The following is a 16,553-nucleotide window of genomic DNA, read 5'->3' on the forward strand; positions in this document are numbered from 1 at the left end:
CCCTTGTAAGAGAAGAAAAATAGTTAGTTATTCTATAATCTTCTTTAATTTCTTACCACCTCTATGAAATATTATTAGATTTCAAAGGATTTTGTATTCATAAATTAGATTATATATTGGATAGTTCAAATATTTATATCCGCTGATAAACTTGCACCTTCTATTGTCCATACCTTTAGCTTTTGGATATAAGTTTGCCATATATTTTCTTTCTATCAAATGCGACAATGCAAGGTTTGCATATTTTGATCGTTAGATACATCCTCTAATTAATCCAAGAGTGTAAAGTGCTCCTCAATGTGAATAAGATTGAGAAAAGAAAACGTCGCTCGTTAATGTTATTTAGCGATTTCATATTAAAAATGAATACCACTCATCAAGAATTGAACTAACTAACCTAGTTAATCATCATCTACAATGTTTGGGATATTGCAGATTAACCTTTAGTCTGCTGCATATTACTTCGTACAATATTTAACTATACTATTGGACAAAGTTGAATAATCATGTTGCCAGCCTCAATTTACTCTTAATCAAAATCATTCTTTTTCCTTGGACAAACTTGATCAAGGAGTTAAGTTAATCGAGACTAGAGATTATTACATACACCCAGGTGCTCATGAAGGGTGCATTCAAGATATGTTTTTGCTCGTGTAAAGGTTTTGAAATTATCAATATCAACTTATATCCTGTTGACCCTTATGAGGTTTTGATGATGATACTAAGAATTGAGCAAACTTCCTTTTAATAAGGATTTTCTAGTGTTGTGATGTTGGCAGGTTCAGTAAGCGTAGAGGGATGAAGTAGGAACTGGAACAAAGGAACTTTAGAAGATCCATGAGGACAAGTAAAGAACAGAAGATGAGTTCCAGCAATGGAACTTCCCGAAGTTTCTCAACAGGAACTTCAAACGGGTTGTAACGACCTGGTTCTGGTGTAATGCTGGGGCAAGCCTCAACAATCAAGGATCAACACAAAGATCAAGATATCAACCGAAGAAGATGGACTTCATAACTTATAGTTGTGTAAAAGATAAGTTTGTTTTCGTAGGATGATGTAAACATATAAATGATAGATATGCCTGGAACTTATTAGAAATCAGATAAAGCTTGGCAAACTAACTAATTCGTAAAAGATAATTATGAATTTTATAAAAAAGTACTTAATGGATTTTATCTTATAAAATCTGGTTTAACTTGGTTTTATCTTTTTTATAAAATCTTATCTTTTAACAAAAACGAATTTGATAAAATTTGGTTTTTATAAAAACGAATTTAAATCTGTTTGGATTCGGTTTTAAAGTAGATAAGATCAGATTTGTGTTTGATCTATCTTGTTTGCGAAAACCCTAGTTTGAGAAGCTGAGGAACTCCTATAAATATAGAAGTATTTCAGCTTAGCAAAGTGAGAGTTTTAAGCGTGAAAACCACTTAGTGCTTAAGAGTAAGTTTGCCAAAGGTTTAAGCTTTATCATTTTGATTTCGGGTTTCATGTGTAGCTTTCCATTTATGTGTTAGAGTGTGTCTTTGAGTTGTAATTGGTTTTGGGGTGAGATCGTGAATTCTCTTAAATTCACACAAGTGTATGAGTTTGAATTCTCTAAAATTCGAGTGGTAACTGTGAGTGCACAGAGAGTGAAAGGTACCTGAGAAGTGTCTTGGGTCACCTAGGAAGTGTCCTGGGTAAGGGGAGAAAAAGGATCCTGAGAAGTGTCTTAGGTCTGGTAGGAAGTGTCCTATCATAGAGTCAAGTGTCCGTGGTGGAACTTGCAAAGCAAAGGTCTGTGTAATAGGTTGTACTAGGAGAGTTGCCTATTATAGTGGAATTTGTTTATAAGTCCCAATAGGGCCGAGGTTTTACTTCCAGTTAGGCACTGGATGGTTTCCTCGTATACTTGCTGTGTGCTTAAGTTTTCTTTATGTTTTTATTGTTTATTTCCGCTTAAGTTCCGCGATTGGAACCTACTACTATTCACCCCCCCTCTCGTAGTAGTTCATCTAAACTAACAATTGGTATCAGAGCAGGTTCTCACGAAAGTACAAGTAACCTTGTAGAGTAAAGTACCTGAAGAGATGAATGCACACGAGAAACTTGAAGAAGGGTATTCCACCCAAAGACCACCAATGTTCAATGGCAAGTTTTATTCATACTGGAAGAATAGAATGGAGATATTCATCAAAGCTGAAAATTACCAAGTATGGAGAGTCATTGAAAGCGGTGACTTCAAGGTAACAAAAACCAATGCAAACAAAGAGGTAATCCCTAAACCACTAGCTGAATTTGATAAAGAAGATTATGAAAAATTTGAGTTAAATGCTCAAGCAATGAAAATCTTGCATTGTGGACTAGGACCTCATGAGCACAATAGGATCATGGGTTGTAAGTCTGCAAAGCAGATTTGGGATTTACTACAAGTAACACATGAAGGAACGAATGAAGTTAAACGTTCCAAAATAGATCTATTAATGTCAAAATATGAAAGATTTGAAATGCTACACAAAGAATCCATTCAGGATATGTTCACCAGATTTACTAACATTGTCAATGAGTTAGAATCTTTAGGCAGGTCCATACCCATTGATGAACAGGTAAGAAAAGTCCTTAGAAGTCTTCCTCAAGATGAGAGGTGGAGATCCAAGGTCACTGCACTGCAGGAATCCAAGGATTTCACCAAGTTCAACCTTGAACAACTCAATGGATCCCTACTCACTCATGAACTTCATCTTGGAGCAAATACTGAAAGTTCCAAGAACAAAAGCCTTGCTCTAAAGGCTTACGAATCTAGTGAGTCTGAAGATGATGACATGGAGACAGCCATGCTAGTACGAAGGTTCAGGAGGATGCTGGGAAAGAGAGGAGAGAAGAACAGGAGAGGACAGCCAAGTTCCAGGGAGATCAAATGCTTCGGTTGTGGTTCCAAGGACTATCTCATCAGAGACTGTCCTCAACCTAAGGAGGATGAAAAATCAAAGTACAAAGGGAAAGAGCCAAACAAGTATTACAAACCATCGTTCTCCAAAGAGGATGTCAGGAAAGCCATGATGGCTGCATGGGGAAATTCTGATTCTGAAGAAGAAGCAGAAAGAGAATCCTTAGAAGAAACAGCCAACCTATGTTTAATGGCCAAAACTGATGAGGAAGCGCGTCTGAAGGAACTTGAATCTGAGGTATGGTATGACTATAGACAACTCAAACATTTAAATAAAGGAAATCTTATGGACATTATTCTGGAACTTCAATATGATTGTAAAGAACTAAACAGGTTGAAGTTCCAAACTGATAAAGCTTTAAATATTTACAAGGAACATAGTGAATGGGTAGATAATATGAAAACTGACATACAAACTAGATTCTTTGACTTATATGATAAAAATGTCCTTCTAAAAGAACAAGTTGAAAAACTTAAACATGATAATATTCTGTTGAATGTAGAGTTAGCTCAACTGAAACTTGGAATTGACACTCCTGACTCTGAAGTTCCTATTGCAAGCCAACTTCCAAATTTTGAGAAATTAAAATCTGATTTGGAAGAAGTTAAAATAAAAAATCAAACCTTGGAGGAGGAACTTGCCAGAGCCAGGAAAGGCAAAGAAGTGATTAATAATGGAATTCCATCTTGGATAGCTAATATCCATAACAAGAATAAAGAAGGACTAGGTTATAAGAAGAAGTCTAAGAGAAACAAGAAGTATGTGGATCTACCTAGTCAAAAACTATGTTACTATTGTGGTAGTACATGACATCTTAAAGCTGCATGTCCTAAAAGAAATAAAGATACTCTTAAGAATACTGAGCATGCTGAACAGGTATGGTTGAAGAAATATGAATCTTCTTCCAAAACAGTGGAACCCAAGGAAACCTGGGTTCCAGAAATTAACGCTTAGTTTTCATGCAGGTTCCAGTGAGGGGGAACAACACTTGGTACCTCGACAGTGGTTGTTCTAAGCACATGACTGGAGACAAATCTAAATTTCTCTCACTGGATGCCTACTATGGTGGAACTGTGACCTTTGGTGATAATAAGAAAGGTGAAATCATTGTTATAGGTAAAGTAGGAAGGTCAAGTTCCAATGCTATTGAAAATGTCTTTTTAGTCGAGGGTCTTAAACACAACTTGTTAAGTATTTCTCAATTTTGTGATAAAGGTAACTCAGTTAGCTTTACTTCTAATCTTTGTAGAATCATTAACAATGACACTAACAATATTATCCTTGAAGGAACCAGAAAAGGGAACACATATATTGTGGATCTTAACGAAGTTCCAAGTAGTAGTTTAACTTGTCTTAGTGTCATTGAGAATGATCCCTTATTATGGCACAAACGATTTGGCCATGCTAGTTTTTCTTTGCTTGATAAACTTAGATCAAAAGAACTTGTGGAAGGACTTCCAACCATCAAGTTCCTAAAAGATAAAGTCTGCAGTGCATGTGTTAGAGGTAAGCAGACACGAATATCTTTCAAATCTAAGAATATGGTAAGCACCACAAAACCATTGGAACTTATCCATATGGATTTGTGTGGTCCTATAAGAATACAAAGCAGAAGTGGAAAAAGGTATGTGATGGTTATTGTAGATGATTTTTCCAGATATACCTGGGTTTTCTTTCTTGTAAGCAAGGATGATACGTTTGATCACTTTGTTGCTTTTGTGAAGAAAGAACAGAGAAGAACAGGTCATCAACTGATCCACCTAAGGTCAGATCATGGAACTGAGTTCAAAAACTCAAAATTTGATGAGTTTTGTGATGAACATGGGATGGACCACAACTTCTATGCTCCCAGGACTCCACAATAAAATGAAGTAGTTGAACGGAAAAACAGAAGCTTGGAAGACATGGAAAGAACTATGCTGATTTCCAGTGGACTGCCTAGGAACTTCTGGGCAGAAGCTGTAAATACAGCATGTTACATATTGAATAGAGTTTCTATTAGAGCAATAACCAACAAAACACCTTATGAACTAATTAAAGGAAGAAAACCAAATATTTCCTATTTTAGATCTTTTGGTTGCAGATGCTTTATACACAATAATGGAAAGAGAAACTTGGGAAAGTTTGATGAAAGAAGTGATGAGGCTGTATTCTTAGGATATGCCTCAAATAGTAAAGCTTACAGAGTTTATAATAAAAGAACAATGTGTGTTGAAGAGTCTGTACATATAATTTTTGATGAAACTGATTTTGTGATTGATGTACAGGATGATGATGATTTCGAGATAGGGTTAGTAAGAAGACATGACCCTGATGAGGAATCAACAATATCCATGAAGCAGCAAAACAAGAATCCAGTAGCTGAAAACCAAATTGCAACTGAAACAGAAGTTCCACAAGAGGAACATCCTGAGCCTGAGAATCCAGAACCTGAGAATCAGGAACCACTGAATCAAGAGACAGGAAACAATGATGCTGAACCTGAAAAGTTGTATCCAATCAAAGACTTTACCCCTAAACGTTGGAAACATCAAAAGTCTCATCCAGTGGACGTGATTATGAGTGACATAACCAAAGGAACTCAGACCAGGTCACAGCTAAGGAACTTCTGTGCATTTTTCTCGTTCCTATCTACGTTGGAACCAAAGAACTGTGATGAAGCCTTACAAGATGCTGATTGGATCATAGCCATGCAAGCTGAACTAGGAGAATTCGAGAGAAACAAAGTTTGGCACCTAGTTCCTAGACCGGAACACCAGAAGGTCATAGGTCTAAAGTGGGTGTTCAGAAACAAGCTTGATGAACATGGAATCATAGTAAGAAACAAGGCTAGACTGGTTGTCAAGGGGTACAATCAACAAGAAGGCATAGACTTTGATGAGACATTTGCTCCAGTTGCCAGGTTAGAAGCTATACGCATTCTTATTGCTTTTGCGGCTTTTATGGAGATTAAGTTGTTTCAGATGGACGTCAAATGTGCATTTTTAAATGGTCTATTAAATGAGGACGTCTATGTGGAACAACCTCCTAGATTTGAAGATCCAGATTTCCCAAATCATGTCTATAAACTTGATAAAGCTCTCTATGGGCTGAAACAAGCACCAAGGGCATGGTATGAGAGGTTGTCCAAGTTCCTATTAGATAATGATTTTAAAAGAGGTAAAATAGACAAAACTTTGTTTTTGAAATCTAAAGGAACTGACATTTTAGTTGTGCAAATATATGTAGATGATATTATTTTTGGTGCAACTAACGAATCTTTGGTGAAGTATTTTGCTGACCTTATGAGTGGTGAGTTCGAGATGAGCATGATGGGTGAGCTAAACTTCTTTCTTGGATTGCAAATTAAGCAAACTGAGAAAGGAATAATGATTCACCAACAAAAGTATGTGAAGGAACTCATAAAGAAATATAAGATGGAAAGTTCCAAAACTATAAGAACACCTATGGGAACTAACACCAAACTGGATGAAGACATAGTTGGAACTTGCATAGATCAGAAGATGTATAGAGGTATGATAGGTTCCTTATTATATCTAACTGCTAGTAGACCTGATATATCTTTCAGTGTAGGCTTATGTGCGAGGTTCCAAGCAAATCCAAAGGAATCTCATCTCAAGGCAGTTAAGAGGATACTTAGGTACCTCAAAGGAACTGATGATTTATGTCTCTACTATCCAAGGAATGAATCAATTGATTTAGTTGGATACACGGATGCTGACTATGCAGGTGATTTAGTGAATAGAAAGAGCACATCAGGTATGACTCAATTTCTTGGACCATGCTTAGTTTCTTGGGGTTCCAAGAAACAGAATACAGTTGCTTTGTCCACAGCAGAAGCTGAATATGTAGTTGCTGCAGCTTGTTGTTCACAAATGCTGTGGATAAAACAACAAATATGTGATTTTGGTTTAAAATTTGAATGTGTTCCAATTTATTGTGATAATACCAGTGCTATCTGTATATCTAAAGATCCAGTGCAACACTCTAAGGTTAAGCACATCCACATTAGACACCACTTCTTAAAAGATAATGTGGAAAAAGGCTATATTAAGTTGGAATTCTGTCCTACTGATAATCAAATTGCTGATATTCTAACTAAGCCTTTGAGCAGAGAACGCTTTGAGAACATGAGACTGGAACTTGGGATGATCAAGCTGAATTGATTGCAACTGAAGTTCCTAGATATGGCATTGTCAATTAACAAGATTAATTAGAAGAATAAAACATCTATCACAAATTTGGTGTGATAAACATAACGGGAATGTCACCGTTGGTAAATTCTTGGAGGTTAGTGCAATTAACACTTATTTAAAACTCTACATATTATTCAAAGCAATGTAGACTTGTATGTGACTTGTTCCATGAATTTTATTTTTGAAAAATTAATTTTTCTTTTCGAGAAGATTTATCTTCTGGAATTATCTTTTATTAAATATAATGTGAAAAGATAAATTCTTGATTTGTAAAAATTCCATCCAGATTAATTTTCAAAAACAAGATAAAATTCATTGTTCCTAAACTAATCCCTTCCACTTCAATACACCGCTTCAAAAATTTACTCCCTTATAAAAACTACCCAACCAACCCCATTAACTTACCGTCACATCAAATTAAACTCTAGAACTCTCTCAACCATAGAATTTCTACAGCTAAACCACAATCAACCATGGCCGAAGAAAACCCTAAGAACCAAGAAGAGCAATCACCTCCCAAATCACCTAGCCCGCAACCACTCAGCCAAGAAATTCCTGTTGTGCTACTTCAAACCACCTCAGAACCAAAAAATACCAAGCCAAAAGCCGTTGAGGACACTGCAACTTCCTCTACTGGAAGTTTACCCAACGTTCTTGATCGAATCGGGTTATGGAAGAAGAGGAAAGCCGAAAAGACGGACAAGTCACTCGAAGATCAAATTCTTGAAATTGACATGATGGCGAGGGACTAGGAACCCGAGGAAGAGAAAGAACATTCTGAGGGGGAAGAAGATGAGAAGGCATTGGGAAAATTTGCTGACAGGTATGTTGTAGGCTATAGAATTGATGATGCATGGTGTAATAAGGTGAATTTTGAATTTCTAGATCTGCTTAAGTTCCAGGGTTGGGATTTCATGTTTGCTGTTAAAGCTAAAAATTATTTGTATCCGTTGGCTATAGATGAATTCTGTAAAGAATGTGAATTTGAGGATGGTGTGTGTTATAGCAAAGTTAATGGAGTGGATGTTGAGTTTGATGCTGCTAGACTAGGGTCTATTCTGCAAGTTCCATGTGAGGGGTTTGATACTTACATGAAAGGGGCTGTGACTGTTAAGGTAGCAGGGCATACTAAAACTGAAATCATAAATTACTTAGGGGGTAAAAAGGGTGTTATCGTGATGAATCACAATGATCTCTCTCCGTTGCACAAATTGCTGTTTAATTTGGTAAAGAAGTCCTTGGTTCCGAGGACTCAAAAGAAAAATGAATTGTGCTACTTAGATATGGCCCTAATCTTTTGCATGTCTAAGAGAATTAAAATTAATTTCCCAGCAATTATGATCCAACACTTAGAGCATTGCATAGAAAAAGAGATAAAGGTTGGATATGCTGCGATTCTTGCTTCTGTGTTTGAAGATTTAGGTGTGCAATTGAGGGATTTCTATGGGCATATGAGGGAGAAAGGAGAAAATGTGATCAATGAAACCACTCTGAGAGGTTTGAGTATTGCTGTAGTGAGGGGGAAGTGTGTGAGGTATGAAGCTGCTCAGAAAAAGAAAGAGAAGGAAGAGGACTCACAGGTGAGAGTTCCTGTCAGGAAGAGCAGAAGGCTCTCTGTTGGAACTCAGGCTAAGACCAGTGCTGCTGATCCCCTGGAGTTGAGTGAAGGAGATGGAGGAGCTGATGAGCTAGTAGCTGATTTATCTAATAGGCTTATGCAGGTTGAAGGACAGCTCCTTGACTTATCAGGGAAGATGAAGGCTATGGAGAGGACTGACGCTGCTCAGGCCAAGGAGTTCCACAAAGCCATCTCAAGCCTTGAAGCGAAAATGAAGAAAGCTCAAGAGGACAACAAAGCTGATCTTGTGAGAATTTTACAAGCGCTTGATGCTTGATCACCTATGCAGCCTACCCTAGCCATCCCCTAGTTTCATATTTTCTAATGGTTTTTGGAACAATGATCTGTTTTTATTTGGATGTTTTTGAACTTTATTTGCTTTTGAATATTTTGGAACTTGGTCTGTAATATTTTTAAGTACTCTGGATGGTTGGTTTTGTTAAATATTATGGAACTTTGTCTATACTTGCTTGCATTGTTGAGAATAAACAGGAAAATTTGTGTGAAAGTACTAGCTTAAGAGAGCTAGCCAGCGCTTCTTCCAGCTTCCCACATTCGATGAATTGCCTGTGGGGCTGTGAGTAGATGAATAAAACTTTGAAAAGTCAAGTTTTTGATGATGCCAAAAGGGGGAAAAGCAGGAGCAAACTTGAAAGCTGAAGTTGTTCTAGTTCCAGTTGAGTAAGTAACAAAGGTTTCTCTTCTCTAAAATTTTTCTTTGCTTTCTGTTTGTTTTTTTTTCATTCTGTTATTTATGTTCTGTTTTGTTTCTTTGCTTTGCTTATATGAAAAAAAAAAAGAAAAAATTGAAAAAATGAAAAATTAACCTTCTGTTTCTTTACTTATCATCCTCAGAAGTTTGCTCAGTTTGTCATCATCAAAAAGGGGGAAATTGTTGACCCTTATGAGGTTTTGATGATGATACTAAGAATTGAGCAAACTTCCTTTTAATAAGGATTTTCTAGTGTTGTGATGTTGGCAGGTTCAGTAAGCGTAGAGGGATGAAGTAGGAACTGGAACAAAGGAACTTTAGAAGATCCATGAGGACAAGTAAAGAACAGAAGATGAGTTCCAGCAATGGAACTTCCCGAAGTTTCTCAACAGGAACTTCAAACGGGTTGTAACGACCTGGTTCTGGTGTAATGCTGGGGCAAGCCTCAACAATCAAGGATCAACACAAAGATCAAGATATCAACCGAAGAAGATGGACTTCATAACTTATAGTTGTGTAAAAGATAAGTTTGTTTTCGTAGGATGATGTAAACATATAAATGATAGATATGCCTGGAACTTATTAGAAATCAGATAAAGCTTGGCAAACTAACTAATTCGTAAAAGATAATTATGAATTTTATAAAAAAGTACTTAATGGATTTTATCTTATAAAATCTGGTTTAACTTGGTTTTATCTTTTTTATAAAATCTTATCTTTTAACAAAAACGAATTTGATAAAATTTGGTTTTTATAAAAACGAATTTAAATCTGTTTGGATTCGGTTTTAAAGTAGATAAGATCAGATTTGTGTTTGATCTATCTTGTTTGCGAAAACCCTAGTTTGAGAAGCTGAGGAACTCCTATAAATATAGAAGTATTTCAGCTTAGCAAAGTGAGAGTTTTAAGCGTGAAAACCACTTAGTGCTTAAGAGTAAGTTTGCCAAAGGTTTAAGCTTTATCATTTTGATTTCGGGTTTCATGTGTAGCTTTCCATTTATGTGTTAGAGTGTGTCTTTGAGTTGTAATTGGTTTTGGGGTGAGATCGTGAATTCTCTTAAATTCACACAAGTGTATGAGTTTGAATTCTCTAAAATTCGAGTGGTAACTGTGAGTGCACAGAGAGTGAAAGGTACCTGAGAAGTGTCTTGGGTCACCTAGGAAGTGTCCTGGGTAAGGGGAGAAAAAGGATCCTGAGAAGTGTCTTAGGTCTGGTAGGAAGTGTCCTATCATAGAGTCAAGTGTCCGTGGTGGAACTTGCAAAGCAAAGGTCTGTGTAATAGGTTGTACTAGGAGAGTTGCCTATTGTAGTGGAATTTGTTTATAAGTCCCAATAGGGCCGAGGTTTTACTTCCAGTTAGGCACTGGATGGTTTCCTCGTAAACTTGCTGTGTGCTTAAGTTTTCTTTATGTTTTTATTGTTTATTTCCGCTTAAGTTCCGCGATTGGAACCTACTACTATTCACCCCCCTCTCGTAGTAGTTCATCTAAACTAACATATCCATTGAGTTAAATTAGAAAAATATTCTTGTGCATATAAGATTTGTAGAGTTATTCGTGCTTAATAATTGAATTAGAATTAGTAAACAGATTTAGCATGTAACCAAACATAATTAAGCCTCCCAAACGTTCAAACACTTTCGTGTGAAGCAAAATATAACTGAGGTTTAGGAATAGTCATCATGTTGGTATTTCAACCAAACTATGACCAGGCCAAATCATAATAAACAAAAAAGTAAATTGTTTCAACTTTCAGTGGTTTGTATGACTAATAATCTTCAAACATTGATTCAGTTGGTCGCATGAACATTTTTTTAAACTAAAATTGTGCACTTGAACAGTTGTAACTAAGGTGTATTATTCCATCTATTACTAATATCTAATACTTTATTAAATCTAATGGAATATCATAAGCATAAAAAAAATGATTTGTTGAAATTATATATGTTAGCTTACAATTCTACATGATAATGACTTGCATGCAAGCTACATGAAAGGGAATAAGATAAGGATGGGCATGCCAAGGCATGCTGTATATTGTAAGAAAATATTAAAACAAGTTAAGTTTATAAGCATAATTAAATTAGTTGGTACAAGGTGTTTATTATATAGTCGTGAAGATAATTAAGTTTAGACTAACCAAATCACATAATAGTCAACTTCCTAAATGCTTGATATTTTTTTTCTTTTTCAGGAGATACACATATCATATAGTGATACGTGTTATATATAAGACCTATTTGTGAAGCAGAATGACACTTGGTCCTCGACCGATTATTAAAAAAAATTGTATAACATATATAAAGTATATCCAAAGCAAAATTGAAATAATTGAAAGAGATAGAATGAAATTGGTGATTATATACGTGTATAGATGAAGACAACTCAAAACCGACTTTGACTATTCTACATTCTTATATTTTTATCAAAAATAATATATAAAACAAGTTATTTAAGAGTATATAAAGCAAGTAATTAAGGTGATCAGGAAAACACACCAAGCTAAGAGAGGTCAACATGGGAGAGGCCAATATTGTGGTATGCATACTTTTGGGCATCCTAGGTTTCGTTGCTGCTGATCTTGGTTTTGCTGCTGAGGCCACTAAGATTAAGGTAATATTTTTTGTTAATTAGATTATCTTGCCCATTTTGTAATAAGAGTATAATTTATATATTGCCTTTAGATATTGTAATTTGCTTATCATATCAATTTCCATGCCAAATTCTGTACTGTTGCTTTAAAGGAAATTAATCATTTTGTTTGCAAATAAAAGTCTCATTTGTATTGTTTTTTTCTTGCAAACATGTACTGAAAAGGGGAAGGAAAAATAAAAAAATAAAATAACTAGTGCATTTTTATTGATTAAAGGTGAACAAATATAAGTTTGTTTATCAAAAGTGAAAAACAAAGTTATGTTTGAATGATTAAAACTGAGTTATTTTTTAAGGGTAGGAAGAGCGAAGAATAGATAATGGCCTGGTCAAGTAAGAGTGAGGTTTTTTTTTTTATTAAAGACAACATTTTTGGTTTTCTTTTTCAAGAGATGTAAACTATTCGAATTTACATATATCTAAATTTGATGGTCGGTCAATAGTTGGCCACACGGTATGACCAACCACATATAAAAGTTTGTGTTTTACTTTTTATTCATATGGAAAAAAAATTGTTGAGCACAAAATAAAAACGACTTGGAGTTAAGCTCTGTTGAGCCCATGAACAACCCACATGCGATTATTCTCTTGTCCCACACTAAAAACACTAAACACTAAAGGGAGAGTGTAGTGGTATTGAATTCCCACATTGAAAGAATTCAAGAGTTACCACCACAATATAAGGCTAAAGGGCTACTCCCCTCATTGCCATATGGTTTTGAGGTGGAACTTCCCTGATCTTGTAAAGTGGTGGCCTTACACTCTCCCATAATAGATGCGGCCCAGACCCGTATTTAACAAGCACAAGCTCTTATTGTAAGTTAATTTGTAACCTTATTAATTATTTTTTAATAATGATGGTTATTATCAGGTGTCTGACATAGTTATAACGGGATTTGGTTGCGACTACCCTAGCAGTCCAGCTAACATACTTGGATACGTTGCAGCAATACTCTTACTTGTCGTCCTTATTATTACTAGTTCTATTACTCGATGTGCTTGCTGCAACAGAAACACTTCTAGCAATACTCAATCCGCCGGAGCCATCTTTTTCTTTATCATATCATGGTACGTACGTAATCACTTTATTTATAATTGCGTATCTTTAACATATGTACAGATTACAAATATATATAAATCCTAGATCTCAACATCTGTATGCACACGCGCTTAAAATATCTTAAATACATATACCAATCATTTTTAAAATATAAAAAATCAAGGATATTTTAGATATTTCAATTGAACAAGACAATATCACTTTTTTTTTTATGTTTTATTTTTTTTATTAGCCTTATAATATAAACTCTCTCTAATTTAATTCATTTGCTCATTTGTTACGTACAGTATTGCTTCTATCATAGGAATTGGTATCCTAGTAGCAGCTGCTAATCTGAGCACTCGTCAAGAGTATCTCAGTTCAACCGGATTATGCTACTATGTAAAACCGGGTGTGTTTGCCGCCGGTGGCGGTTTGGCACTTGTGGCATGTATTTTTGGCCTATGCTCCTATTGTGCGTCAACAAAGCAACGTCGTGAACAAGTACCAGCAACGGTTCCACATCAAGGGGGCGGCATTGCTATGGGTAATCCTCAGTTTGATACCGCCTCTACAAACTCGAACCCCAAGCCACGACCGGTGCAATATGATGTTTGAAATACTATTATTTATTTTGTCGAGTTTGAGATCATGTTCTAATGATATATATTGAAGGTGCTTCTAAATTAAAAAAGTTTTGTATCTGGGTGTGAAGGCAAGACTAGGGACCTAGGTTTGTTGTATTTTGTTTATTATCTAAAAAAAAGTGTAAAAATATTGAATTGTACAATAATCATTTGATTTAATTAAGAAAATATCTTTACATTGTTGACTTGGCACATATCAAAGCCACAAAAAAGTCTAATGGTTATCTATTTGTTTTTGTTAAATCTAGAAAACGGTTTTTTTTAAAGAAATAAACCAAATTTTAAAAGTTTATTGGTTGTACACTTGTACCACTCAACAATTCTTATGTAGTAATACTTTGCATCTTAATGGAAGGTAGGAATCATTCATTACAACATGTTATAAACTAAATACAAACATGTTCTTAGATAAACCAGTTCGATTAAGCTCACCCAGCCGGCTACAAATGAGCTTTACAACATGTTCGCAAAGTGATTAATCAAAATACAGTGTTTACAATTTCATACGATATGGACACACTCACTTATATCCGATCCGGTCGATCCAGCGTTGCCTTACCCATTTCCACAGCCTGCTTAGAGCTTTGCTGCTTAGAATCGCCGGACCAATAGCCATAAGACAGTACACCAAAGCCACAAGCCATAAGCAACAAAACGATACCCGAAATGTAGTAACCGTTGCTGAACACTCTGCAATTAGACAGCGAATCTGGATTCGCTTGGTTTCTGCTAAATGCAACACCTATAACGAGTGTAGTGACCCCGGAATATGATGCCAACCTATTTAAATTATTAGACACCAACAAACAAGTATAGATTATAAATTTAACTATCATAAACTCCTTTATTTGTTACTTTGAACCTTAATCGATCATTACAAAACATAGAATAAGTACTGAAGATTACCCGGAAATAACGATATAGATTATAGCAGTGACGGGCAGTTTGGAAGTTCTATTTCTACCCTTATAATCAAAGAAAGCAAAGTAGTTTATATAAAATATAAACTTCATGTTGAAAAACGCGAGCATTGCTGCTGCTGCTGCGAATTGCCAATCTCGATGTTTTGGATACTCACAATAACGACGCCCATAACGATTTACCGAATTCGTCACTATCACTTCATTTGACTGCATATTATTGCAGCATATAAGATTAACCAAATTTCCAAACAAAAATATATCTAGCTTGGTAATTTGATTTTGTGTTTGATATTTATTACGCTCTTTTTTACAAGATATGTTACAATTATTATGTTTGCTAATGTATAACTTGAGCTATAAATAGCTTCAAATTTCTACAAGTAAAAATTATAAACTTTACAAGTTTACGTATTAATAAATTTTTAAAAATACCATTCTAATAAAATTTCACACATGTCTTTTATTTACATATAACTCAATAAAGACCACCACCATTCATGTTAGCTGACCTCAAATCATTTTGTGATTAAAGGTTTGTTATTGTATAAATCACTAAAGATGGTAAAAAAAAAAAAAAAAAAAAAAAAAAAAAGGAGATGTAAATAGTGTAAAAGTTAAAGTAAATAAATAATACAGTTTAAGAATAGAGGTAGTATGAGGGTAGAATATAACATGTAGTGGTGTTAGTTTGACTTAATATTAGTACAACTATTGACATCAAAATTTGTCAAACATTCTTTAAAAAGTGTGAAGTGTAAATTTGAATATCAAAATACAGGTTTGGTAAATTTTACTCACCAATTATTTTTATACCCATTACAACCAAATACTCTTTAGAAGTTGATAAATATTGTACTAAATGATTTTTATTATTTTAACAACGGATTTGTGAGAGGATAAGGAAAACGAACTAACCTTAACCTTTGTGAACTCGGCTGCAATCGCAAGACCAACGGCTAACAAGCCGATAAATAGCACTGTATAGCCCTTACAATTGCCCATAATTTGCTCTCTCTAATTTCTCAAACTTCTGACAAACTCACAACTCGCATTTAACTACGTAGTACGTACTTAAATACAAAAGGTCCAGCAAAACTAAATAGTCAATTAACAAGTGGGTATATTTGTTATCATGCTAATAGAGTAGACTTTATTTGACTTGATTTAGTGGTTGATTAAATAATCAAGTACCAAGTAGCTTGGGTATTTTGTTTTAGAGTAGACTTTATTTGACTTGATTTATTTTAATTTAAAATAATAAATCTAATAAACCATTTGTACGAACCAATAAAATCACTCAACTTTAACAACATACCATGATATTTCAAAGAAAGTCCTCCTAAGTTAATTTTTTTTTTTCTTTTTCATTTTTTTATGGCACACCGTACATCAGTACAGGTTGCACTAACGGCTGACAAGGTATTTTAACATATGTTTTGTTGACTGCATTTAATTAAGGTATTTATCAGGGTTTTGCTAAATTGAATAAACTCGCTTAATCCACATTGATGACGGCCATGGCCAATATATAATACAAGGTATTTTCAATCCGATAGAATTAGGAGATAACAAAAGATATCAAAAAGATATTCTAGGCGTAAAATATAGTAACTAAATATATCCTATTATTTCTTAAATATATACTCAATACCCCCTCAAGTTGGAGCATGGGGATAAAAATTGCCCAACTTGAAAAGAAGATGATCAAACTGAGTTTTTACAAGCTCTTTAGTGAAACCATCTGCCAATTTCTCCTTAGTGGAAACATAAGATGGAGCAATTAAGCCATCTGTGATGGCATCATGAAAAATACGATAGTCAATCTCAATATGCTTC

General features: G+C 34.9%; 2 protein-coding genes across 2 annotated transcripts; one reads left to right on the top strand and one right to left on the bottom strand.

Annotated features, from left to right (window-relative positions):
- Window positions 1-11,942: 11,942 nt before the first annotated feature.
- On the top strand, window positions 11,943-13,986 carry LOC145605099 (uncharacterized). The gene is made up of 3 exons (XM_081661118.1): window positions 11,943-12,069; window positions 12,980-13,176; window positions 13,456-13,986. The coding sequence occupies exons 1-3, from the start codon at window positions 11,974-11,976 to the stop codon at window positions 13,763-13,765; spliced, it is 603 nt and encodes a 200-aa protein (XP_081517244.1). The 5' UTR covers window positions 11,943-11,973; the 3' UTR covers window positions 13,766-13,986.
- A 128-nt stretch (window positions 13,987-14,114) lies between these two features.
- LOC145605100 (uncharacterized) lies at window positions 14,115-15,786 on the bottom strand. The gene is made up of 3 exons (XM_081661119.1): window positions 15,633-15,786; window positions 14,701-14,924; window positions 14,115-14,574 (listed from the first exon to the last, which is right to left on the bottom strand). Exons 1-3 carry the CDS (start codon window positions 15,717-15,719, stop codon window positions 14,319-14,321), a joined length of 567 nt encoding a protein of 188 aa, XP_081517245.1. The 5' UTR covers window positions 15,720-15,786; the 3' UTR covers window positions 14,115-14,318.
- Between the last annotated feature and the right edge of the window lie 767 nt (window positions 15,787-16,553).

Source organism: Chenopodium album, chromosome 22 (assembly GCF_948465745.1).
Source record: "Chenopodium album chromosome 22, dcCheAlbu1.1, whole genome shotgun sequence".
Classification (NCBI taxonomy): Eukaryota; Viridiplantae; Streptophyta; class Magnoliopsida; order Caryophyllales; family Amaranthaceae; genus Chenopodium; species Chenopodium album.

Excerpts from the sequence above, each read along its gene's own strand:
- LOC145605099 (XM_081661118.1), top strand. The coding sequence starts at position 11,974 with ATGGGAGAGGCCAATATTGTGGTATGCATACTTTTGGGCATCCTAGGT. Across the intron at positions 12,070-12,979 it reads CTGAGGCCACTAAGATTAAG|GTGTCTGACATAGTTATAAC; the intron begins GTAATATTTTTT and ends GGTTATTATCAG. Across the intron at positions 13,177-13,455 it reads TTTTTCTTTATCATATCATG|TATTGCTTCTATCATAGGAA; the intron begins GTACGTACGTAA and ends TGTTACGTACAG.
- LOC145605100 (XM_081661119.1), bottom strand. The coding sequence starts at position 15,719 with ATGGGCAATTGTAAGGGCTATACAGTGCTATTTATCGGCTTGTTAGCC. Across the intron at positions 14,925-15,632 it reads CCGAGTTCACAAAGGTTAAG|TCAAATGAAGTGATAGTGAC; the intron begins GTTAGTTCGTTT and ends AATAATATGCAG. Across the intron at positions 14,575-14,700 it reads ATCTATATCGTTATTTCCGG|GTTGGCATCATATTCCGGGG; the intron begins GTAATCTTCAGT and ends TAATTTAAATAG.